Source organism: Cervus elaphus, chromosome 19 (assembly GCF_910594005.1).
Source record: "Cervus elaphus chromosome 19, mCerEla1.1, whole genome shotgun sequence".
NCBI lineage: Eukaryota > Metazoa > Chordata > Mammalia > Artiodactyla > Cervidae > Cervus > Cervus elaphus.
The window spans coordinates 52,113,597-52,141,201 of NC_057833.1; the positions used below are offsets into that span (position 1 = coordinate 52,113,597).

At 38.5% G+C, this 27,605-nt stretch overlaps 1 protein-coding gene across 1 annotated transcript; it reads right to left on the reverse strand.

Annotated features, from left to right (window-relative positions):
* Positions 1-469: 469 nt before the first annotated feature.
* Positions 470-27,605, reverse strand: LOC122675637 (ELL-associated factor 2-like). Its single transcript, XM_043874609.1, has 2 exons — positions 27,484-27,605; positions 470-727 (listed from the first exon to the last, which is right to left on the reverse strand). The coding sequence occupies exons 1-2, from the start codon at positions 27,588-27,590 to the stop codon at positions 571-573; spliced, it is 264 nt and encodes an 87-aa protein (XP_043730544.1). The 5' UTR covers positions 27,591-27,605; the 3' UTR covers positions 470-570.

Genomic DNA, 27,605 nt, shown 5'->3' on the forward strand with positions numbered 1-27,605 from the left:
GAATTTTAAATACCTTTTAATAAGAGATGTGTAGGACTTCTGTATCTACAGCTCAGAGGTGTGGGTCAGAGACGCAAAATTTATTGGGTCAGAGATGCAAAATTTATAAGTTACCTATATGTAAGTGTTGATTGTAACTGGAATATGGAGATTACCTGAGGAAAGAAAATAGAATAAAAAGAAAACAAGACCTAGAATTAAGCTTGGAGAAACACTAGCTCTAATGACTGAGTAGAAGATTATAAACCAGCAAAGAAAAGGCAGAAAAGAATCTAGAAAGATAAGAGAAAAGCCAGTAAGGCATTATGTCAGAGTCAAAAGAAAATGAATAATTTAATAAGGTAATGGTGAATACTGTTAGATGAATAAAAAAAAGAAATCTTTCTCCTTATCCAAATTTTAGACCATAACAGTATGGCTCCACTGTGAATTCTTAGTTTTTCAATTACTCATGCTTATGTATACTTACTTAGAGCATTCATCAGGCCATTGTTGTCATGATGTTTATTCTGATGAGCCACTCTCTCAGGAATCCTGCATTGTGGCAAAGTAGACATGCATAGGGTGTTCTCAGACATAGTTCCCTGGATCAGAAGGAGAGGATGTGCATTCTTCACCTTCTGAATCACTGGCACTATTCTCACTGCTTGAAGGTGATGAACTTTTGGAATCTGATGAACTATCACAACTACTCATCTGGTCCATTAGACTACTTCTGCTTTCAGTTCTGAAAATTAAACAAGTTAATAGTTAGGTTAAATAAATATCACTAACTATAAATATTAAATAAATATAATAAAAATGTAAATGTGTCAGTTCCTAATGAACTTGTTGAGGAATAAATAAGACTAAACATACTTTCATAGCATTTAATGTATAATCCCTCTTCCTACCCTCAAGTTCTTTTAACCCTACTCTCCAAGAATAACCATTCTTAACACTTTCTTGTGATCATATGTTTTAAAATTCTGCTTCAAAACCAGCATTCTTGATTCTGACAACCACCTCACCTATTGTTAGAGCTTGAGTGTGGTCTTTGTCACTACTTAACCAATAATTTTTTCAAAATGGCAACTTTTGTAGCAAAAATTGATTGCATCTCTGGACCCAAACCTTTCTTTCCCAGCTCTTCTCTGGTAGTACTTATTTTTCCCTGTTCTGTGGACAACATACATAGTCCATGTGCATGTGTGCTCAGTCACTAAGCTGTGCTCAGCTCTTTGCTACCCCATGGACTGTAGACCGCTAGTCTCCTCTGTCCAGGGAATTTTCCAGGCAAGAATACTGGAGTGGGTTGCCATTTTCTTCTCCAGGGGATCTTCCCAACCCAGGAATTGAACCTGCATCTCCTGCATTGGCAAGTGGGTTCTTTACCACTGAGCCACCTGGGAAACTCTACATACTCCATGGATACCACCTCCCCTCAAATAAAAGGCTCCTCTACCATCAAAACAAGCTATATCCAATGTTTGGATTATGAAAAGTAAAAGACATGGGCAATATCTAAGTTTAAATACCATATTTACTTATACCATTATACTTAAATACACATGTTAACTCAAAATATAAAAAGAATATGGACATTTAAACTGTGAAATTAAAATCTATTTTGATAGAAACCATCCTACAATTCTTTTCTTATTCCCCCAGTGCACGTAACACAAATACATGTAATACAATATAGAGAGATGAATTTTGTCAGTTTTATTGAGGTATAATTGGCAAAAGAACTTGCACATATCAAAAATACACAACATGATGCTTTGATTTATGTATACATTGTGAAATGATTGCCATAATCAAGTTAATTAACATATAACCTCATATAGTTCCCATTCTGTGTGTGTGTGTATTTTGGTAGCAATACTTGTCTGCACTAGCCTGTTGCTATATATCCCTTTCAATCAGAGAGAAGGATAAGCCTATCTGAGATGCCTTCTGTAGCTAAGTTAGGGGTCAGGACATCCTGGGCATGAACTGTCATCCTCTGAAGGGGGAGGTTATAAGATGCCCGACTATGCTATTACTCCTATAGCCCTTCATGGGATCTCTAACCAAATTACCTTCCTCTTTACATCTTTCAGAGTTCTCTTTTGATTATCCTTTGCATTATTTCCAGGGTTTATAGCTTTACTTCATAGGGAAGAGAAGAAATAGGTAAGGTTATGTCATTTTGTCCCACATTACATTTTAAAACATTGAATTTATACAGAATATGTTCTTTACCAAAACAAAATTTAAAATTTATGAATGGAAGCTAGATAATCTTCAAGTACTTGAGAAGAAAACACTCTTCTAAAAAAACCCATGGTCAAGGAAGAAATGAAAAAATTTTCAGAAAATATTTCTAATTGAAGGAAAATGAAAACAGAACTTATCAAATTCTGTGCAAATAAAGTACAGTTAGGAGAGAAATTTAAAACATTAAATAATTACATTGGTGGAAAAAGGAGGTCTTAAAGGAATTAAGCTGTGCCTTAAGCTAGAGAAAGAGCAAAGAAAACTAAAGCAAGCAGAAGGAAAAACAGTAAAAGCAAAAAACAAGACAACAGAAAAAAGTGAAAATAAATGAATCATAAATTGATAGCTTGAGATAGATAATGTTGATAAAACTCAACCAGGTTTATCAAGAAAAAATGATACTAGATATAAGTCACTAATATCAGGAGTGAAAGAGGTGACAGCACTACAGATATTACAGCAATAAGTGATTAGGAAGGAACATTGTGAGGTACTTTATGTCCATTTACTCAATAAATCAGATGAAATGGATCATTTACTTGAAAGGCACAAGCTACTAAGGTTCATTCAAGAATAAACAAATAACTTGAATATCCAAATCTTCTAAAAAACGTAGGTTATAGTTAAAACTCTCCACGTAAATCTCCAGAAATAGATGATTTCACTAGTGAATTCTACCAGTTATTTAAGGAAGAAATAATAGGAGTTTGATAGAAACTCTTCTGTATAATTAAAGAGGAAAGAATACTTTCTAGATCATGCCTTAGGGCCAGAGTTACTGATGCAAAATCCAACAGAGACATTAACAAACCAAACACCCAATAACCCGTATAAACACAGACCCAAAAACTTTAAACACAATTTTAGCAAATCAAATTTAATAATATATACCAGCGGGTTTCAACCAGCTATGATTTTGTCACCTAGGGAGACATCTGGCAACGTGTAGAGACATCTTTGGTTGTCATAACTGGGGACAAGTAGTGATACTAACATCTAGTGGGTAGAAGCTAGAGAGGCTGCTAAACACTCTACAATGCACAAGACAGCCCCTGACAAAGAACTGTCCAATTTCAAAGGCCAATATTACTGAGGTTGAGAAATGCTATTAAAAGGCTAATACATCAAGACTAAGTGGGGTTTTCCAAGAAATACAAACTTTCAAAAATCAATCCACATAATTCACTATATTAAAAATGAAAAATTAAAACACATCACAAAACAGCAGAAATTTCAACAGTAATTCTTGATAGAAACTCTAATAGAAAATTAAATTAACCTGATAAAGGACATCTAGGAAAAGGCTACCACTGAAATCATACATAATTGTGAAGAACTGAGTATTTTCCCTCTAGCATCAGAAACAAGAGATTTTCCACTTTGATCATCTCTAGTCAATGTTGTAATGAAGGTTCTAATTGGTGTCATAAGTCAGGAAAAAGAAATAAAAGCCATCAGTTTGGAAAGGGAGAGGTAAAATTGTCACTGTTCACAGATAACATGATTGTAAATGTAGAAAACCTGATGGTATCTACAGTAAATCACAAGAATAGTGAGTTTAGCAAGGTTAAATATACAGAAACAATATACAAAACTCAGTCTATGTACCAGAAATTAGAAATTAAAATTATATAAACAAGAGAATTTATAATAGTTCCAAAAATTACATAGTTACAGATAATTCTGATAAAATATTTGATACACCTGTATGCTGAAAACCATAAAGCAGTTGTGACAGAAATTAAAGATAAAAAAAGGGAGAGAGATACGGTTTTCATAGATCAGAACACTCAATAGTTTTATTTTTATTTTTTTAGATTTTTTAAATTTTATTTTTATTAGTTGGAGGCTAATGACTTTACAATATTGTAGTGGTTTTTGCCATACATTGACATGAATCAACCATGGATTTACATGTGTTCCTCTTCCCAATCCCCCCTCCCGCCTCCCTCACCATACCATCCCTCTGGGTCTCCCCAGTGCACCAGCCCTGAACACTTGTCTCATGCATCCAACCTGGGCTGGTGATCTGTTTCACCCTTGATAGTATACTTGTTTCAATGCTATTCTCTCAGAACATTCCACCCTCGCCTTCTCCCACAGAGTCCAAAAGACTGTTCTGTACATCTGTGTCTCTTTTTCTGTTTTGCATATAGGGTTAGCGTTACCATCTTTTTAACTTCCACATATATGTGTTAGTATCCTGTAATGGTCTTTATCTTTCTGGCTTACTTCACTCTGTATAATGGGCTCCAGTTTCATCCATCTCATTAGAACTGATTCAAATGAATTCTTTTTAATGACTGAGTATTATTCCATTGTGTATATGTACCACAGCTTCCTTATCCATTTGTCTGCTGATGGGCATCTAGGTTGCTTCCAGGTCCTGGCAGTTATAAACAGTCCTGCGATGAATATTGGGGAGCACGTGTCTCTTTCAGATCTGGTTTCCTCAGTGTGTATGCCCAGCAGTGGGATTGCTGGGTCATATGGCAGTTCTATTTCCAGTGTTTTAAGGAATCTCCACACTGTTCTCCATAGTGGCTGTACTAGTTCGCATTCCCACCAACAGTGTAAGAGGGTTCCCTTTTCTCCACACCCTCTCCAGCATTTATTGCTTGTAGACTTTTGAATGGCAGCCATCCTGACTGGCATGTAATGGTACCTCATTGTGGTGTTGATTTGCATTTCTCTGACAATGAGTGATGTTGAGCATCTTTTCATGTGTTTGTTAGCCATCTGTATGTCTTCTTTGGAGAAATGTCTGTTTAGATCTTTGGCCTATTTTTTGATTGGGTCATTTATTTTTCTGGATTTGAGCTGCAGGAGTTGCTTGTATATTTTTGAGATTAATCCTTTGTCTGTTGCTTCATTTGCTATTATTTTCTCCCATTCTGAGGGCTGTCTTTTCACCTTGCTTATAGTTTCCTTTGTTGTACAAAAGCTTTTAAATATAATTAGGTCCCATTTGTTTATTTTTGCTTTTATTTCCAATATTCTGGGAGGTGGATCATAGAGGACCCTGCTGTGATTAATTTTGGAGAGTGTTTTGCCTATGTTCTCCTCTAGGAGTTTTATAGTTTCTGGTCTTACATTTAGATCTTTAATCCATTTTGAGTTTATTTTTGTGTATGGTGTTAGAAAGTGTTCTAGTTTCATTCTTTCACAAGTGGTTGACCAGTTTTCCCAGCACCACTTGTTAAAGAGATTTTCTTTTTTCCATTGTATATCCTTGCCTCCTTTGTCAAAGATAAGGTGCCCATAGGTTCGTGGATTTATCTCTGGGCTTTCTATTCTGTTCCATTGATCTATATTTCTGTCTTGTGCCAGTACCATACTGTCTTGATGACTGTGGCTTTGTAGTAGAGCCTGAAGTCAGGCAGATTGATTCCTCCAGTTCCATTGTTCTTTCTCAAGATTGCTTTGGCTATTTGAGGTTTTTTGTATTTCCATACAAACTGTGAAATTATTTGTTCTAGTTCTGTGAAGAATAGCATTGGTAGCTTGATAGGGATTGCATTGAATCTATAGATTGCTTTGGGTAATATACTCATTTTCACTATATTGAGTCTTCCAGGCCATGAGCATGGTATATTTCTCCATCTATTTGTGTCCTCTTTGATTTCTTTCATCAGTGTTTTATAGTTTTCTATATATAGGTCTTTCGTTTCTTTAGGTAGATATACTCCTAGGTATTTTATTCTTTTTGTTGCAATGGTGAATGGTATTGTTTCCTTAATTTCTCTTTCTGTTTTCTCATTGTTAGCATATAGGATTGCAAGGGATTTCTGTGCAGAACACTCAATATTTTTAAGACGTCAATTTTACACAAATTGATTTATGGATTCAATGTAATCCCAATAAAAATTTCAACAGGCTTTTAAAGAAATTGAGAAGCTAATTCTAAAATTTATGTGAAAATAGAAGAGTCCTAGAATACCCAAAACAATTTTGTAAGAAAGGAAAAAAGTTGTAGGAGTAAAACTTCTTGATTTCAAAAATTATTATAAAACTAGCAAGACAGTATGGTGTTGGCATAAAGATAAACAAGTAGATCAATGTGCTAGAATAAAAAGTCCAGAAACAGATGCACACATTTATGGAGAGCTGGGTTGTTTTGTTTTGTTTTTTTCACAAAGGGGCAAATACATGAGAAAAGACAGTTTTTCAACAAATGGTGGTGGAGTAATTCAATATCCCATGCAATTTTGACACATACCATGTATCATACACAAAAATCAACTCAAAATTAAGCCAGGATCTAAATGTAAGCTATAAAACTTCTAAAAGAATACATGAATGAACCTTTGCTACTATTTGCTACTGTGACCTTCCTCTCAGATCAGTTCAGTCACTTGGCTGTGTCCCATTCTTTGTGACCCATGGACTGCAACATGCCAGGCTTCCCTGTCCATCACCAACTCCCAGAGCTTACTCAAACTCATGTCCATCAAATGAGTGATGCCATCCAACTATCTCATCCTCTGCTGTCCTCTTCTCTTCCCACCTTCAATCTTTCCCAGCATCAGGGTCATTTCCAGTGAGTCAGTTCTTCACATCAGGTGACCAAAGTATTTGGAGTTTCAGCTTCAGCATCAGTCTTTCCAATGAAATTTCAGGACTGATTTCCTTTAGGATAGACTGGTTGGCTCTCCTTGCTGTCCAAGGGACTCTCAAGAGTCTTCTCCAAAATCACAGTTCAAAAGCATCAATTCTTCGGCACTTAGCTTTTTTTATTAGTCCAACTCTCACATCCATACATGACTACTGGAAAAACCACAGCTTTGACTAGACAGACCTTTGTTGGCAAAGTAATCTCTCTGCTTTTTAATATGCTATCTAGGTTGACCATAGCTTTTCTTCCAAGGAGTAACCATTTTTAATTTCATGGCTGCAGTCACCATCTGCAGTGATTTTGGAGCCCCCAAAAATAGTCTCTTACTGTTTCCATTGTTTCCCCATCTATTTGTCATGAAGTGATGGGACAGGTTGCCATGATCTTCGTGTTTTGAATGTTGAATTTTAAGCCAGCTTTTTCACTCTCCTCTTTCACTTTCATCAGGAAGCTCTTTAGTTCCTCTTCACTTTCTGCCATAAGGGTGGTGTCATCTGCATATATGAGGTAATTGATCATTTTCCCAGCAATCTTGATTCCAGCTTGTGCTTCATTCAGCCCGGCATTTCACATGATGTACTCTGCACATAAGTTAAATAAGCAGGGTGATAATATACAGCCTTGACGTACTCCTTTCCTGATTTGGAACAAGTCTGCTGTTCCATGTCCAGTTCTAACTTTCTTCTTGACCTGCATACAGATTTCTCAGGAGGCAGGTCAGGTGGTCTGGTATTCCTATCTCTTTAAGAATTTTCCAATTTGTTGTGATCCACACAGTCTAAGGCTTTGACGTAGCCAATAAAGCAGAAGTAGATGTTTTTCTGGACCTCTCTTGCTTTTTCAATGCTCCAACAGATGTTGACAATTTCATCTCTGGTTCCTCTGCCTTTTCTAAAACCAGCATAAACATCTGGAAGTTCACAGTTCACATACTGTTGAAGCCTTGCTTGGAGAATTTGAGCATTACTTTGCTAGCATGTGAGATGAGTGCAATTGTGCAGTAGTTTGAGCATTCTTTGGCATTGTCTTTCTTTGGGATTGGAATCAAAACTGACTTTTTCCAGTCCTCTGAGCACTGCTGAGTTTTCCAGATTTGCTGACATATTGAGTGCATCAGTTTCACAGCATCATCTTTGAGGATTAAAATAACTCAACTGGAATTCCATCACCTCCACTAACTTTGTTCATAGTGATGCTTCCTAAGGCCCACTTGACTTCACATTCCAGGATGTCTGACTCTAGGTGAGTGATCACACCATCTTGGTTATCTGGACCATGAAGATCTTTTTTGTTTAGTTCTTCTGTGTATTCTTGCGACCTCTTCTTAATATCTTCTGCTTCTGTTAGGTCCATACCATTTCTGTCCTTTACTGTGCCCATCTTTGCACGAAATGTTCTCTTGGTATTTCTAATTTTCTTGAAGAGATCTCTAGTCCTTTCCATTCTACTGTTTTCCTCCATTTCTTTGCATTGATCAGTGAGGAAGGCTTTCTTATCTCTCCTTGCTATTCTTTGGAACTCTGCATTCAAATGGCTATATCTTTCCTTTTCTCCTTTGCCTTTAGTGCCTCTTTTTTTCTCAGCTATTTGAAAGGCCTCCTCAGGCAACCATTTTGCCTTTTTGCATTTCTTTTTCTTGGGGATGGTCTTGCTCCACCTCCTGTACAATGTCACGAACCTCCATTCATAGTTCATCAGGCACTCTATCAGATCTAATCTCTTGAATCTATTTGTCACTTCCACTGTATAATCGTAGAAAGAAAAGAATAAAGTGAAATTGCTCAGTCGTGTTTGACTCTTTGTGACCCCGTGGACTGTAGCCTACCAGTGTCCTCCATCCATGGGACTTACCAGGCAAGAGTACTGGAGTGGGTTGCTGTTTCCTTCTCCAAGGGATCTTCCTGACCCAGGGATCGAACCTGGGTCTCCTGTACTGCAGGCAGATGCTTTTCATTCTGAGCCACCAGGAATATGATTATGACAATTGTAAGGGATTTGATTTAGGTCATACCTGAATAGTCTGGTGGTTTTCCCTACTTTCTTCAATTTAAGTCTTAATTTGGCAATAAAGAGTTCATGATCTGAGCCACAGTTAGCTCCTGGTCTTTTTTTGCTTACTGCATAGAGCTTCTCCATCTTTGGCTGCAAAGAATATAATCAACCTGATTTCAGTATTGACATCTGGTGATGTCCATGTGTAGAGTCTTCTCTTGTGTTGTTGGAAGACGGTGTTTGCTATGACCAGTGCATTCTCTTGGCAGAACTCTATTAGCTTTTGCTCTGCTTCATTCTGTACTCCAAGGCCAAATTTGCCTGTCAATCCAAGTGTTTCTTGACTTCCTACTTTTGCATTCCCATCCCTTATCATGAAAAGGACATCTATTTGGGGTGTTAGTTCTATAAGGTCTTATAGGTCTTCATAGAACCGTTCAGCTTCAGGTTCTTCAGCATTACTGTTTAGGGCATAGACTTGGATTACCATGATATTGAATGGTTTGCCTTGGAAATGAACAGAGATCATACTGTCAGTTTTGAGAGTGCATCCAAGTACTGCATTTTGGACTCTTTTGTTGACTATGATGGCTACTCCAATTCTTCTAAGGGACTCTTGCCCACAGTAGTAGATATAATGGTCATCTGAGTTGGATGCATGAGACAAGTACTCAGGGCTGGTACACTGGGAAGACCCAGAGGGATGGGATGGAGAGGGAGGTGGGAAGGGGGATTGGGATGGGGAACACATGTAAATCCACGGCTGATTCATGTCAATGTATGGCAAAAACCACTACAATACTGTAAAGTAATTAGCCTCCAACTAATAAAAATAAACGGAAAAAAAGAAGAAAAAATAATGGTCATCTGAGTTAAATTCACCCATTCCAGTCCATTTTAGTTCACTGATTCCTAAAATGTTGACATTCACTCTTGCCATCTCCTGTTTGACCACTTCCAATTTGCCTTGATTTATGGACCTAACATCCAGGTTCCTATGCAATATTGCCCTTTATAGCATTGGACTTTACTTCTATCAGCAGTCACATCCACAACTGGGTGTTGTTTTTGCTTTGGCTCCGTCTCTTCATTCTTTCTGGAGTTACTTCTCCACTGATCTCCAGTAGCAATATCGGGCACCTATCCTAAAGGAGATCAGTCCTGGGTGTTCATTGGAAGGACTGATGCTGAAGCTGAAACTCCAGTATTTTGGCCACCTCATGTGAAGAGTTGACTCATTGGAAAAGACCCTGTTGCTGGGACGGATTGGGGGCAGGAGGAGAAGGGGACGACAGAGGATGAGATGGTTGGATGGCAACACCGACTCGATGGAAATGGGTTTGAGTAAACTCTGGGAGTTGGTGATGGACAGGGAGGCCTGGTGTGCTGCGATTTATGGGGTCACAAACAGTCAGACATGACTGAGCGACTGAAATGAACTGAACTGAACCGAACCGACCTGGGAGTTCATCTTTCAGTGTCCTGTCTTTTGGCCTTTTCATACTGCTCCTAGGGTTCTCAAGGCAAGAATACTGAAGTGGTTTGCCATTCCTTTCTCCAGTGGACCATGTTTTATCAGAACTCTCCACCATGACCCATCTGTCTTGGGTGGCCATACACAGCACGGCTCACAGTTTCATCAAGTTAGACAAGGCTGTGGTCCATGCGATCAGTTTGGTTAGTTTTCTGTGATTGTGGTTTTCATCCTGTCTGCCCTCTGATGGATAAGTATAAGAGACTTATGAAAGCTTCCTGATGGGAGAGACTGGCTGATGGGGAAACTGGGTCTTGTTCTGATGGGTGAGGCCATGCTCAGTAAATTTTATGTTGATGGGCAAGGCTGTGTTCCCTCCCTGTTGTTTGACCTGAGGCCAAACTATGGTGGAGGTAATGAAAATAATGGCAACCTCTTTCAAAAGGTCCCATGAATGCACTGCTGCACTCAGTACCCCTGACACTGCAGCAAGCCACCGCAGGCCCATGCCTCTGCCATAGACTCCTGGAGACTCACGGGCAAGTCTGTGTCAGTCAGCTGTGCTTGTAGGCTGTAGGAGAAGGTTACTATCTCCACTTTGATAGGACTACAAGATGGCGGAGTAGAAGGACGTGCACCCATCTTCTCCTGCAAGAACTTCAAAATTACAATTCGTTGCTGAACAAATGCCAACAGGAGAATGTTGGATCCCACTAAAAAAAAAAAGATACCTCACACTCAAGGGCAAAGGAGAAGCCCCAGCGAGATGGTAGGAGGGGCGAAATCATGTTTAGAATCAAACGCCATACCCACCAGAGATGCTTGGAGGGCTCAAACAAACCTTGTATGCAGCAGGACCCAGAGACACCACTGGCACAAAGACTGAACCAGCATTGTGTTTGAGTGTCTTCTGTGGAGGTACAGGCCAGCAGTGGCCTGCCACAGGGGCACAGGCTCAGGGTGCAGCAGACCTGGGTATGGCATAAGCCCTCTTGGAGGAGGTCGCCATTAACCCCACCATAGAGCTGCCAGAACTTACAAAGGACTGGGGAAACAGACTCTTGGAGGGCACAAGCAAAACCTTGTGTGTACCAGGAGCCAGGAAAAAGGAGCAGTGACCCACAAGAGACTGACCTTCCTTTAGACAAATATATTTTCAATGTGGCATCAAAAGGAGAATTCAGAAAAATAAATGGATAAAATGCATGTATTCAAAATCAAAATCTTTGGCTTTTCAAATTATACTGTTTAAGAGAATGAAAAAATACAATCCACAGTCTTGGAGAAAATATTTGCAAGGCATGTCTCTCATAAAGAACTTACATTCAAAATATATAAAGAATTCCTAAAACTCTAGTAGTAAAATAATCTAATTTTTCAAAATGGGCAGAAGATTTGAATAGACATTGTAATATGAATATACATTCATTTTTGAGACCATCATGAAAACATAAATATGGACGAGGTCTTACAATTAATTCTACAATGTGTGATGGTTAGCATGTGACTTAGGTGAAAAGAAAAATATCCTCATCAATTAGAGCTGCATACAGAAGCATTTGTGAATGCCTGGGAGTGCTTTAAAATATGTCAGGAGGGGGGGTGGTCTAAGATGACAGAGGAATAGGATGGGGAGACCACTTTCTCCCCCTCAAATTCATCAAAAGATCATTTGAATGCTGAGCAACTTCCACAAAACAACTTCTGAATGTTGGTGGAGGAGGACACCAGGCACCAAGAAAGGCAGCCCATTCTTTTCGAACGGAGGTAGGACAAAATATAAAACACAAAAAGTGAGACAAAAGAGTTAGGGATGGAGACCCTTCCCAGAAAAGGAGTCGTGAAGGAGGGGAAGTTTCTAAACACCAGGAAACTTTCTCACTTTGGAGGGGGGGGGGGGGTCTGTGGGGAGTTTTGGGATCTCAGAGGGCAACATAACTGGGAGGAAAAAAAAAAAAGTCCACAGAATACGCACCTAACCGCAACTCCCAGTGGAGAAGTAGCCCAGACGCTTGCATCCGCGCCACCAATGAGCAGGGGCTAAACAGGGAGGTGAGGGTTGCATGCTTAGGGTAAGGACTGAGCCTGAATGCCCTGAGGACAATCTGAGGGAGCTAATGTGAGATAGCAACCCAAACTGTGGGATAGCCAGAGAGAGAAAAAAGAGAGAGAGAGAGAAAACTTTCCCGGGAAAAGCTGTAACCTAAAGCCAAGCCTGGCCCGCTCACAGAACAAAGTATTAACCAAATACCAGAGGAAAGCTAGCCCATTGTGGACTGGCCCCTCCCCTGCTGGAGGCAGAGAGGCAGGCGGGCAACAGCCAGAGCCAGAAGGCAAGGGGCAATCTCGGCCCCAGAGATGGCATTCTCCACCAAACTGTGAGCAGGCTCCCAGTTGCTAACCAAGTCTTCCTGGGATCTTGGACGGTTGACGTTTGCCAGAAGGGTCACAGCCAGAGATCTTCTCCCCAGAGGAGACTCATGGCACACCTGAGACGGTGCTCTTGTGGCACACCCAGGAAACTGAGTGGCTGAGACTGGGGAGGTGATTAAGATGCACAGCCCACATAGGACAGTGCGCTTGCCAAGCACCTGTTTGCCTGAGCTGCTTGGATCTGGGAAGGGCACAAAACGCATGCCCAACTGAATCTATGTCTTTGTGAAGTACCTGAGAACCTGAACCTGAGCAGCTTAGACCTGGGAGGTGCACAAAACCCAGGGCCTGCTTTGGACAGTTCCCCTGCAGAGCAACCTTAGCAGTATAGACTGGGAAGGCACATGTGCTGGGAGCTAGGGCAAACCCAGTGTGGTCCATACACTGCAAGCACTCCCCACACACACCAGTGATATTTGTTTGTACTGTTCCTCCCTACCCACAACACAACTGAACAAGTGAGCCTAAATAAGTGACCACCTTTGCCCCCTTGTGTCAGGGCAGAAATTATACACTGAAGAGACTTGCAAACAGAGGAAGCCAAAATAAAAAAAGAAGAGGGAACCACTCTGGAAGTGACAGGTGCAACAGATTAAAACCCAGTAGTAAGAATTGACTAAGCATTGGAAGGGGCCTATAGAACTTGAGAAGATGTATAAGCTGGAATAAGGAACTATCTGAAACTGAACTGACCCCAACTGCCCTCAACAGCTCCAGAGAAATTCCTAGACATATTTTTACCATTATCATTTTATTTATTTATTTTTTTTTAATTTTTTTTATTATTATTTTTTTTCCAGTGGGTTTTGTCATACTATCATTTTTAAATTAAAAAAAAATTTTTTTAAGTTCTTTATTACTCCTTTAATTTTCATTTTTGTAACCTACTACTACCTCTCATGCAAAGAGTTGATTCATTGGAAAAGACCCTGATGCTGGGAAGGATTGGGGGCAGGAGGAGAAGGGGATGATAGAAGATGAGATGGCTGGATGGCATCACTGACTCAATGGACATGAGTTTGAGTAAACTCCAGGAGTTGGTGATGGACAGGGAGGCATGGCACACTGATTCATGGTGTCACAAAGAGTTGGACACAACTGAGCAAATGAACTGAGCTGAATTACCTTGCAAAAAAAAAGACCCTATTTTTAAAGCAAATTTATATATATTTATAATTTTTGTGATTGATTTTGTTTTGTATTTTTAATATTGTATTTTTGAGAGTCTAACCTCTAGATTTTTAATCTTTGCTTTTTGGTATTTGTTATCAATTTTGTATCTTTAATAATCTAATCATCAGTACCCATTTTTACTTAGGGGTGTGATTACTGGCTTGACTGCTCCCTTCTCTTTTCACACTTGCTTTTCTCCCCCAGGTCACCTCTATCTCCTCCCTCCCACTTCTCATCTCTACTTAACTCTGTGAATCTCTCTGGGTGTTCCAGGCTGTGGAAAACATGGAACTGATTACTGGCTAGATTGGTCTCTTCCCTTTTGACTACCCCGTCTTCTCCTCCTGGTCACCTCTACCTCCCTCCTCCCTCTTCTCTTCTCCATGTAACTCTGTGAATTTCTCTGGGTGTCCCTCACTGTGGAGAATCTTTTCACCATTAACCTAGATGTTTTATCATTGGTGCTGTATGGATGGAGAAGTCTTGAGGCTACTGTAAGAAGAAGACTGAAATCCAGAGGCAGGAGGCTTATCTCCAAAACTTGAGAACACCAGAAAACTCCTGACTCCAGGGAACATTAATTGATAAGAGCTCACCCAAAAGCCTCCACACCTACACTGAAACCAAGCTCCACCCAAGAACCAACAAGTTCCAGAACAAGACATATCACAATAATTCTCCAGCAATGCAGGAACATAACCCTGAGCATTAAAATACAGGCGGCCCTAGGGCAGAAATAAATGAAAAAGAAACAAAGGAGACCATAGCAAAAGTCAACAAAGCTAAAAGCTGGTTCTTTGAGAAGATAAACAAAATTGACAAGCCATTAGCCAGACTCATCAAGAAACAAAGGGAGAAGAATCAAATCAACAAAATTAGAAATGAAAATGGAGAAATCACAACAGACAACACAGAAATACAAAGGATCATAAGAGACTACTACAAGCAACTATATGCCAATAAAACAGACAACTTAGAAGAAATGGACAAACTCTTAGAAAAGTATAACTTTACAAAACTGAACCAGGAAGAAATAGAAAATCTTACCAGACCCATCACAAGCATAAAAATCGAAACTGTAATCAGAAATCTTCCAACAAACAAAAGCCCAGGACCAGATAGCTTCACAGCCAAATTCTACGAAAAATTTAGAGAAGAGCTAACACCTATCCTATTCAAACTCTTCCAGAAAATTGCAGAGGAAAGTAAACTTCCAAACTCATTCTATGAGGCCACCATCACCCTAATACCAAAACAACACAGAGATGCCACAAAAAAAGAAAACTACAGGACAATATCACTGATGAACATAGATGCAAAAATTCTTAACAAAATTCTAGCAAACAGAATCCAACAACATTAAAAAGATCATACATCATGACCAAGTGGGCTTTATTCCAGGGATGCAAGGATTCTTCAATATCCAAAAATCAATCAACATAATACACCACATTAACAAATTGAAAAATAAAAACCTTATGTTTGTCTCAATAGACACAGAGAAAGCCTTTGACAAAATTTAACATCCATTTATGATAAAAACCTTCCAGAAAGTAGGCATAGAGGGAACATACCTCAACATAATAAAAGGCATATATGACAAACCCACAGTAAACATTATCCTCAATAGTGAAAAAGAGCATTTTCCCTAAAGTCAGGAAGAAGACAAGGATGCCCACTCTCACCACTACTAAACATAGTTTTGGAAGTTTTGGCCACAGCAATCAGAGCAGAAAAAGAAATAAAAGGAATCCAGATTGGAAAAGAAGAAGTAAAACTCTCACTGTTTGCAGATGACATGATCCTCTACATAGAAAACCCTAAAGACTCCACCAGAAAATTACTAGAGCTACTCAATGAATATAGTAAAGTTGCAGGATATAAAATTAACACACAGAAATCCCTTGCATTCTTATACACTAACAACGAGAAAACAGAAAGAAAAATTAAGGAAAGAATTCCATCCACCATTGCAATGAAAAGAATAAAATACTTAGGAATAAATCTACCTAAAGAAACAAAAGACCTATATATAGAAAACTATAAAACACTGATGAAAGAAATCAAAGAGGACACAAACAGATGGAGAAATATACCATGTTCATGGCCTGGAAGACTCAATATAGTGAAAATGAGTATACTACCCAAAGCAATCTATAGATTCAATGCAATCTTTATCAAGCTACCAATGGTATTTTTCACAGAACTAGAACAAATAATTTCACAGTTTGTATGGAAATACAAAAAACCTCACAGCCAAAGCAATCTTGAGAAAGAAGAATGGAACTGGAGGAATCAACCTGCCTGACTTCAGACTATACTACAAAGCTACAGTCAAGACAGTATGGTACTGGCACAAAGAGAGAAATATAGATCAATGGAACAAAATAGAAAGCCCAGAGATAAATCCACGAACCTATGGACACCTTATCTGCGACAAAGGAGGCAAGGATATACAATGGAAAAAAAGACAATCTCTTTAAAAAGCGTTGCTGGGAAAACTGGTCAACCACTTGTAAAAGAATGAAACTAATCAAAAATCTTCCAGCAAACAAAAGCCCAGGACCAGATGGCTTCACAGCTGAATTCTACCAAAAATTTAGAGAAGAGCTAACACCTATCTTACTCAAACTCTTCCAGAAAATTGCAGATGAAGGTAAGCTTCCAAACTCATTCTATGAGGCCACCATCACCCTAATTCCAAAACCAGACAAAGATGCCACAAAAAAAAGAAAAGTACAGGCCAATATCACTGATGAACATAGATGCAAAAATCCTTAACAAAATTCTAGCAAACAGAATCCAACAACATATTAAAAAAATCATACACCATGACCAAGTGGGCTTTATCCCAGGAATGCAAGGATTCTTTAATATCTGCAAATCAATCAATGTAATACATCACATTAACAAATTGAAAGATAAAAATCATATGATTATCTCAATAGATGCAGAGAAAGCCTTTGACAAAATTCAACACTCATTTATGATTAAAACTCTCCAAAAAGCAGGAATAGAAGGAACATACCTCAACATAATAAAAGCTATATATGACAAACCCACAGCAAGCATCACCCTCAATGGTGAAAAATTGAAAGCATTTCCCTGAAATCAGGAACAAGACAAGGGTGCCCACTCTCACCACTACTATTCAACATAGTGTTGGAAGTTTTGGCCACAGCAATCAGAGCAGAAAAAGAAGTAAAAGGAATACAGATAGGAAAAGAAGAAGTGAAACTCTCACTGTTTGCAGATGACATGATCCTCTACATAGAAAACCCTAAAGACTCTACCAGAAAATTACTAGAGCTAATCAATGAATATAGTAAAGTTGCAGGATATAAAATTAACACACAGAAATCCCTTGCATTCCTATATACTAACAATGAAAAAACAGAAAGAGAAATTAAAGATACAATACCATTCACCATTGCAACAAAAAGAATAAAATACTTAGGAGTATATCTACCTAAAGAAACAAAAGACCTATACATAGAAAACTATAAAACACTGATGAAAGAAATCAAAGAGGACACAAACAGATGGAGAAACATACCGTGTTCATGGATTGGAAGAATCAATATTGTCAAAATGGCTATTCTACCCAAAGCAATCTATAGATTCAATGCAATCCCTATCAAGCTACCAACGGTATTTTTCACAGAACTAGACCAAAGAATCTCACAATTTGTATGGAAATACAAAAAACCTCGAATAGCCAAAGTAATCTTGAGAAAGAAGAATGGAACTGGAGGAATCAACCTGCCTGACTTCAGACTATACTACAAAGCCACAGTCATCAAGACAGTATGGTACTGGCACAAAGACAGAAATATAGATCAATGGAACAAAATAGAAAGCCCAGAGATAAATCCACGGACCTATGGACAACCTTATCTTTGACAAAGGAGGCAAGGATATACAATGGAAAAAAGACAACCTCTTTAACAAGTGGTGCTGGGATAACTGGTCAACCACTTGTAAAAGAATGAAACTAGAACACTTTCTAACACCATACACAAAAATAAACTCAAAATGGATTAAAGATCTAAATGTCAGACCAGAAACTATAAAACTCCTAGAGGAGAACATAGGCAAAACACTCTCCGACATAAATCACAGCAAGATCCTCTATGACCCACCTCCCAGAATATTGGAAATAAAAGCAAAAATAAACAAATGGGACCTAATGAAACTTAAACACTTTTGCACTACAAAGGAAACTATAAGCAAGGTGAAAAGACAGCCCTCAGAATGGGAGAAAATAATAGCAAATGAAGCAACAAAGGATTAATCTCAAAAATATACAAGCAACTCCTGCAGCTCAAATCCAGAAAAATAAATGACCCAATCAAAAAATAGGCCAAAGATCTAAACAGACATTTCTCCAAAGAAGACATACAGATGGCTAACAAACACATGAAAAGATGCTCAACATCACTCATTATTAGAGAAATGCAAATCAAAACCACAATGAGGTACCATTACACACCAGTCAGGATGGCTGCTATCCAAAAATCTACAAGCAATAAATGCTGGAGAGGGTGTGGAGAAAAGGGAACCCTCTTACACTGTTGGTGGGAATGCAAACTAGTACAGCCGCTATGGAAAACAGTGTGGAGATTTCTTAAAAAACTGGAAATAGAACTGCCATATGACCCAGCAATACCACTTCTGGGCATACACACTGAGGAAACCAGATCTGAAAGAGACACGTGTAACCCCAATGTTCATCGCAGCACTGTTTATAACTGCCAGGACATGGAAGCAACCTAGATGCCCATCAGCAGATGAATGGATAAGGAAGCTGTGGTACATATACACCATGGAATATTACTCAGTCATTAAAAAGAATTCATTTGAATCAGTCCTAATGAGATGGATGAAACTGGAGCCCCTTATGCAGAGTGAAGTAAGCCAGAAAGATAAAGAACATTACAGCATACTAACACATATATATGGAATTTAGAAAGATGGTAACGATAACCCTATATGCAAAACGGAAAAAGAGACACAGAAATACAGAACAGACTTTTGAACTCTGTGGGAGAATGTGAGGGTGGGATATTTCAAAAGAACAGCATGTATACTATTTATGGTGAAACAGATCACCAGCCCAGGTGGGATGCATGAGACAAGTGCTCAGGCCTGGTGCACTGGGAAGACCCAGAGGAATCGGGTGGAGAGGGAGGTGGGAGGGGGGATCGGGATGGGGAATACGTGTAAATCTATGGCTGATTCATATCAATGTATGACAAAAAAAATAAAAAAAAAGAATGAAACTAGAACACTTTCTAACACCATACACAAAAATAAACTCAAAATGGGTTAAAGATCTAAATGTAAGACCAGAAACTATAAAACTCCTAGAGGAAAACTTAGGCAAAACATTCTCCAAAATTAATCACAGCAGGATCCTCTAAAACCCACCTCCCAGAATAATGGAAATAAAAGCAAAAATAAACAAATGGGACCTAATTAAACTTAAAAGCTTTTGCACAACAAAGGAAACTATAAGCAAGGTGAAAAGACAGCCCTCAGAATGGGAGAAAATAATAGCAAATGAAGAAACAGACAAAGGATTAATCTCAAAAATATACAAGCAACTCCTGCAGCTCAAATCCAGAAAAATAAATGACCCAATCAAAAAATAGGCCAAAGATCTAAACAGACATTTCTCCAAAGAAGACATACAGATGGCTAACAAACACATGAAAAGATGCTCAACATCACTCATTATCAGAGAAATGCAAATCAACACCACAATGAGGTACCATTACATGCCAGTCAGGATGGCTGCCATTCAAAAGTCTACAAGCAATAAATGCTGGAGAGGGTGTGGAGAAAAGGGAACCCTCTTACACTGTTGGTGGGAATGCGAACTAGTACAGCCACTATGGAGAACAGTGTGGAGATTCCTTAAAACACTGGAAATAGAACTGCCATATGACCCAGCAATCCCACTGCTGGGCATACACACTGAGGAAACCAGATCTGAAAGAGACACGTGCACCCCAATATTCATCACAGGACTGTTTATAACTGCCAGGACCTGGAAGCAACCTAGATGCCCATCAGCAGATGAATGGATAAGGAAGCTGTGGTACATATACACAATGGAATAATACTCAGTCATTAAAAAGAATTCATTTGAATCAGTTCTAATGAGATGGATGAAACTGGAGCCCATTATACAGAGTGAAGTAAGCCAGAAAGATAAACACCAATACAGTATACTAACGCATATATATGGAATTTTAAAAGATGGTAACGCTAACCCTATATGCAAAACAGAAAAAGAGACACAGATGTACAGAACAGTCTTTTGGACTCTGTGGGAGAAGGCGAGGGTGGAATGTTCTGAGAGAATAGCATTGAAACAAGTATACTATCAAGGGTGAAACAGATCACCAGTCCAGGTTGGATGCATGAGACAAGTGCTCAGCGCTGGTGCACTGGGAAGACCCAGAGGGATGGTATGGGGAGGGAGGTGGGAGGCGGGATCAGGATGGGGAACACATGTAAATCCATGGCTGATTCATGTCAATGTATGGCAAAAAACACTACAATATTGCAAAGTAATTAGCCTCCAACTAATAAAAATAAATGGGGAAAAAAATGAAACACAAAATACACTGTTAACAAAAGATATAGTTAAACAATGTAAGTTAAAAAATAAAGCAAGAGACACTAAGATTTTGTGAACTTGCAAACAAAAAGAAAGCAAAGGTGGAAAAATTAGTATTAAACAAAGTGGTATTTAAGCTTAAAATCACAAAAACAAAAAACAGGGTTAAAAAAAGTTTATTATGCAATGATAAAAATTTTAATTCATTTAAAAGTAAAACTATAATAGGGTGTTAAAATAGAACTCTAGTCCTAAAATAAGCAGAAGTCTCAAGAAAGTGGTAGGCTATTTTCCCATGTGAGCTCAGTAAATGCATAGAAAACAATCAGACTAGGTTCATCTTGGAAGAGTCTTTGACCAATAGGGTCATCTAGGGTGGCAGAGTAGCCATCACACATATGGAACTTTTACCCAGTCTGAAGTTTGAGGGCTAAAGTTGTTTAGCAACCACTAGACATATATCATTGCATAATGTGATGTGTAGCTGGAAGTTTCCTGTGTGTTATTTCACTGAAGCCCAGAAAAGTACCTCACAAGATAACACTAAACATAGGCCAGACTTGGACAGATCAATGACAAATCTTAAGAGTCAAATATCTCTTTTCCTTTCAAAATTCAACATTTTAAAATTTTATACAGTCAACCATAGAGAGTTGTTCATAAAAAAAGAGAGATTTGTAAATGCCCAATGATGACCCACTTAAGAATCTTCATTATTATTAGTTTCTTCTATATGATACTACCAAAGAAAACCTAGAAGAAAGAGAATTAGAAAATCTACCCTATTAAAGAACCACCAGTACCTTAAGGTACTCTTAAAGGAATAGTAAAAGTTCTATTTTATGGAGTGCCTCCAGCTTCTTGGTGTTTTCACTAAGATGATGAAAGTAAGTTGATAAAGAAAATAGGAGAATCTAAATGCCTCAAACTATAATCAATTCTTCCACATAATACCCACAATATTAAGAAAAGTGAAGAAATGTAATGCTCCTACTTATTTTAAAAAGTTCTATAATGAAGGGGGAAAACCCCACAAAATTTGAGAATATATAATTTCTATTATTATTCATAATAGCTCAAGGATTGTATGCCCAGCAGAAAAAAAATTTTTTTTTGTTCTTAGCAAGTGATAATTTGAACAATTCTCTTCCATTTCAGTTATCTGAAAGAGTCACAGGATAAAATTCAAATTCTTTTGCATTACACAATAGGCCCTTCTTTAACTCCTGAATACCTTTCTACCTCCCACTATGTCCTCATAGGCACTCTTTCTTACTTTGGAATAGTGACTTATATATAGTTTTTTCAAATTTTAACATGTTCCTTGTTGCTTTGTCTTAGCCCATACCTTTCTTTTCTCTGCCTAAGAGGTCCTTCCCTCTTTCCTTCACCTGGGTAATTTCAACTCATTTTCAGGACAGCATTACTGATGTCTCCTCTCCCTCTCCAGGCTGAATTACCTCTCTTTTGTACTCCCATAATATTCTGTGTATACCTTTATGACAGTCCTTACATTACTAATTTGTCTCCTATCTTCCTCATTGGAGGTTTAGTTGCTAAGTCGTGTCTGACTCTTATGACCCCATGGACTGCAAACTGCCAGGTCCCCCTGTCCATGGAATTCTCCAGGCAAGAATACTGGAGTGGGTGGCCAAGTCCTTCTCCGGGGGATCTTCCCAACCCAGGAATCGAACCCGGGTCTCCTGCATTCCAGGCAGATTCTTTACCAACTGAGCTACGAGGGAAGCCCATCTTCCTCGCTGAATGGTAATATTTTTAGGACATCTACCACATCTAGTCTACCCGTGTATTCTTTTCCTTTGCAGCATCATGTGGCATATAAGATCTTAGCTTGCTGACCATGAATTAAACCTGTGCCCCCTGCATTAGAAGCTCAGAGTCTTAACCGTTGGACTGTCAGGGAAGTTCCTAGTTTCTCATTTATATAACAGGTCACATGTTCCCTAACACATGCCTGACTATCTTTTTGATAGATTGTATTGCCAAGCCCTGATAAATGCTTTTTGAAAATCTAAATAAATTACATTTATTTGCACTCCTCTTATACACATTATTATAACAATTCAAGAATAATGGTAAGTACTATTTATCCTCTACTATGTACCAAACACTGTTCTAGAATGTTTTTACTATCTTATTTAATTGTGATGCTCTGAAATGTAGATATCATTATTATCATTTCACATTAAGAAACTGAGGCTGAAAGCTCAGAGAATATTCCCAGACCTGCATTATATATATAGGTGGTGGAGGTCAGATTTCACATCCAGGTTTTTCTAAAACCTCAGCATATTGAACAGGAATAATTATCCAAGTACATAAAGGTAGAATACTACTTTCTCCCCAGTAACATTAATTGGAGTATTTGTTACAAATTAGGTACACCCTGAAGGAGATTAAGAGACACAAACCTCCAGTTACATAATAAACAAGTTATGGGGATATAATATAAAGCATGGGAACATGGTCAATGATACTGTAGTAACTTTGTATGGAGATAGATGGTTTCTAGACTTACTACCAATTTGGAAAACACAGCAGTGGTCACAGGACTGGAAAAAGTCAGTTTTCATTCCAAACCCAAAGAAGGGCAATGCCAAAGAATGTTCAAACTACTGCACAAATGCACTCATTTCACATGCTAGCAATGTAATGCTCAAAATCTTTCAAGCTAAGCTTCAACAGTACATGAACCAAGAACTTCCAGATGTACAACCTAGATTTAGAAAAGGTAGAGGGACCAGAGCTAAAATTGCCAACACCCATTGGATCATAGAAAAAGCAAGAGAATTCCAGAAAAACATCTACCTCTTCTTCACTGACTATGTGAAAGCCTTTGACTGTGTGGATCACAACAAACTGTGGAAAGTTCTTAAAGAGATGGGTATACCTTACCTGCCTCCTGAGAAACCTGCATGTAGGTCAAGAAGCAACAGTTAGAATTGTCCATGTACCAATGGACTGGTTCAAAATTGAGAAAGAAGTATGTCAAGGCTGTATTTCATCACCCTATTTATTTAACTTATATGCAGAATACATCATGTGAAATGCCAGGCTAAATGAATCACAAGCTGGAATCAAGATTGCTGGGAGTAATATCTACAACTTTAGATATGCAGATGATACCACCCTTAGGGCAGAAAGCGAAGAGGAACTAAAAAGCCTCTTGATGAAAGTGAAAGAGGAGAGTGAAAAAGTTGGCTTAAAACCCAACATTCAGAAAACTAAGATCATGACATCTGGTCCCATCATTTCATGGCAACTAGATGGGGAAACAGTGGAAACAGGGACAGACTTTATTTTTGGGGGCTCCAAAATCACTGCAGATGGTGATTGTAGCCATGAAATTAAAAGAGCCTTGCTCCTTGGAAGAAAAGCTATGACAAACCTAGATAGTTTATTAAAAAGCAGAGACATTACTTTGCCAACAAAGGTCCATATAGTCAGTTATGGTTTTTCTAGTAGTCACATACGGATGTGAGAGTTGGACCATAAAGAAGGCTGAGTGATGAAGAATTGATTCAAATTGTGGTGCTGGAGAAGACTCTTGAGAGTCCCTTGGACTGCAAGGAGATCCAACCAGCCAATCCTAAAGGAAATCAGTCTTGAATATTCATTGGAAGGACTGATGCTGAAGCTGAAGCCCCAATACTTTGGCCACCTGATGCAAATAACTGACTCATTGGAAAAGACCCTGATGCTGGGAAAGATTGAAGGCAGGAGGAGAAGGGGGCAAGAGAGGATGAGATGGTTGGATGGCATCACTGAACTCAGTGGACATTAGTTTCAACAAACTCCACGAGATGGTAAAGGACAAGGAAGCCTGGCATGCTTCAGTCTATGGATTAACTAAGAGTTTGGACATGATCAAATGATGAACAACAACAAGATATTATTATCATTGCATAATGAATGCTAATGTCAAATCATTATAAAGCACACATGAAACCAACATAGTATTATATGGCAACTAATTTTCAGTAAAAGTTTTAAATAAATGTCTTGTTAAAATATATTTGAACCACCATTACAAACTATCTGATATTTTCAATTTATACTTTCACAGCCTTACCTGTTAAAAACATTTAGAAGGTTATAACAATTTTACATTTAGTGAATGAATAAAAGCTTTGAGCATTATGCAAAACTGGTGCTGAAATATGTTTTTCACATACTTATGAATTTAAGGGCATTTCATAATTTTAATAAAAAATGATAGAATGGCTGAATTTATTGCTTTGTTCTATAGATGAGCTCAGCAATTTAAGGTGAATTGTGTTGTTACATAGTTTAATACAAAAGTTGAAATTAATATATTATTTTTGTGTATTTTGTTCATTACAGAGCTTAAACATGAATATATTTTTTAAAAAATAGAAAAAAGGTTCTTCTTCAATCTCCCTGAAGAAAAATATATCTTTATGCATAGTAGTGATATGCATTATTAAGAAATAATAAATACTTTTGGTTTTCAGAAGGCAAAATGTACCACTTTAAAAAAAATAAATAAACCAACTCCACTTGCTTCTATGAAAGTCTATAGTTTCTATCCCTCACTCTGAGTCCTTAAGGTGAGAATCATATGGGAAATGAACATGTCGTCAAGGACAATGACTAGTTTTATTTTAATCAATCTAGAAAGACTCTGTCTGCTTCAAGAAGGATAAAACTAAGTGCAGAAAAACCTTTCTAATGTCTTCACAGGACTAAAAGTATATTCAACCATCTGAGTTTATTGTGGTTATTATTGTCATTTTGTTTATTTTCATTCTTGTAACTGGATCATAGATACTCTGATTCTGAAGACACAATTCCAGCATTTTGGGAACTTTTATAAATTGGTACATTCTCTGAAGCACCAGCAAAGATCTTTTAGAAGGCTTTTCCTTATTCATCTAATTTGGTGCTTACACCCTTAGAATATATGCCCAAGTTTCATGAAATCAGATTTTTAAAGATATTTGTATAATCTTAAATCTTATAATTATAAAAATTAATATCAATACTAAGGCTATTGAATACTTGAGAAAGAAGTGCAAAAGCAAGGGAAGTTATTATTTGAAAGAAAGATGCGGTGAAACCAGGTAAGAACTATATCATACTTTTGGAAAATGGGACTCAAGGAAAGAAACTATACAGCTAGCACTAGCTATCTCACTGTGGTAAGTCTTGGACCACAAAGTGTGGTAAAGAAGGGTCAGTGTTGAAGATCTGTTTGCAAATATTTCCCTTATTTATTCTAGCAGCTGTATATTAATTTTGTGTAATAAAAAACCATTTCATAAAATGTAAATATACCCTTAGAGAGTTAAATCTATTGGTTCTTCATATCTTCACTGTGAGTTACTGTAATTAGATTGTGTACAACTTAAGTAAACTTTTGGAGAATGTGAGTTTTAACTGAAGTGAGGAACACTTCAGAGCAAAAACCATAAAGATCTCTAAACAGTCTAAGGATAGAAAGACTAAGAAAGGTGGTATGATGAGACACTAAGGATAGGCAGTGCTAGTAAGAGGGAGTGAAAAAAATACCTACTTCACAATTTTGCCACAGAAAAATAAAAGGTTATGCTTCAATAATTTCAAAGTTTCCTTCCCTTTCTATAATTCTATGAGGGCTACTGTGCAAAGAATAAATGTATTGCATACCAAATCATAATATATTACACTTTCCTTCCTGGAATGTACAACATCCAACTGTTAAAGCAAGAGTTCTATTTCCTACCTCAACAACATAAAAGAGAAAAATGTATCAAAACTAGTTCCAGACAACAAAAGAGGTTTCTAATAAATTAATAGTGCACCCTTCAATACTGTGATCATCAGTATTTGATAAATGACTGAATGAAATCAGGGGCCCAAAAGAGATACAGATTAGAATGATCCAGAATCTTTCCCCAGAAATACACTAAATAAGAACTCCCATCAGTCAGAGACACCAAAAGTGAAGACAGGAAAGAATATTTTCCTACCAACCTAAAGGCATTCTCCTTTCCATTTCCCTTTGCCCCCCATCCACTTGTCACCCTTACTGCAGTTGTTCCTTGAGTAACACGCACGCATGGGGCTGAGATTCACAGGTCCATTTATATGCGGAATTTTCCCCCACTAAATAAGAGTACCTGTATTTTCATCTTACAGATCTTTAAAATTAATGAAGTGTGAGGAGAAGTATGTGTTCCATTAGAGGTCACACACATGGAATCAAAACACTAGAATTTGAGCCTGATTCTACCCAACGGCTTCAGCTTCTGGACCTCCGGTGAGTTGTGTATCGACTCCCTGGTTTCTGAAGCAGAGACAGCAATAAGTGGATTTTCCACTGTGCGAGATCGACGCTCCTAACCCCTGCGTGGTTCAAGGGTCAACTGTACCTTCTTCTCCACCTCTGAATCGTCCACCAGTCAGCTCTGACTCCATCCATAGTCGCCTACAGACCTACCCCACATACCGTCCCTTTCTACCTGCTGTTGTGCTTAGTCGCTCAGTCGTGCCCAACTCTTTGCGACCCCATGGACTGTAGTCCGCCAGGCTTCTCTGTCCATGGGGATTCTCCAGGCAAGAATACTGGAGTGGGTTGCCATTTCCTCCTCCAGGGATCTTCCCAACCTAGGGATGGAACCCACGTCTCCCGCTTTGCAGGCCTATTCCTTACCGTCTCAGTCACCAGGGAAGCCCTGCTGGTCTCCCTTAAATCACTCCACTTAGAATTACCCACACCTGCTGCTTCCATCCGCGTGCTTCTACCGCCCCCCTAGCAATTTCCGGATAAGGCAGCGGGTTGCACAGCGCACCGCATTCTCCCACAGAATAAGAGGACCTGTTCGAACTTGACTTGGAGAGGGTTGTGCTTCTGCACCCTCAAAACCAGAACTCCTCCCTTTCCCTTCGGGCGTCCTCACTCACAGAGCACAGTGTGGAAGGCGCCCGCGACGCTGTGTCTCAAAACTGCCCCCTAACTTGAGAACTCGCTCGCGGCTGTCAATATGCGAAGGTCCAGCTGCTCCATTCATCCTTCTCCTGCGGCT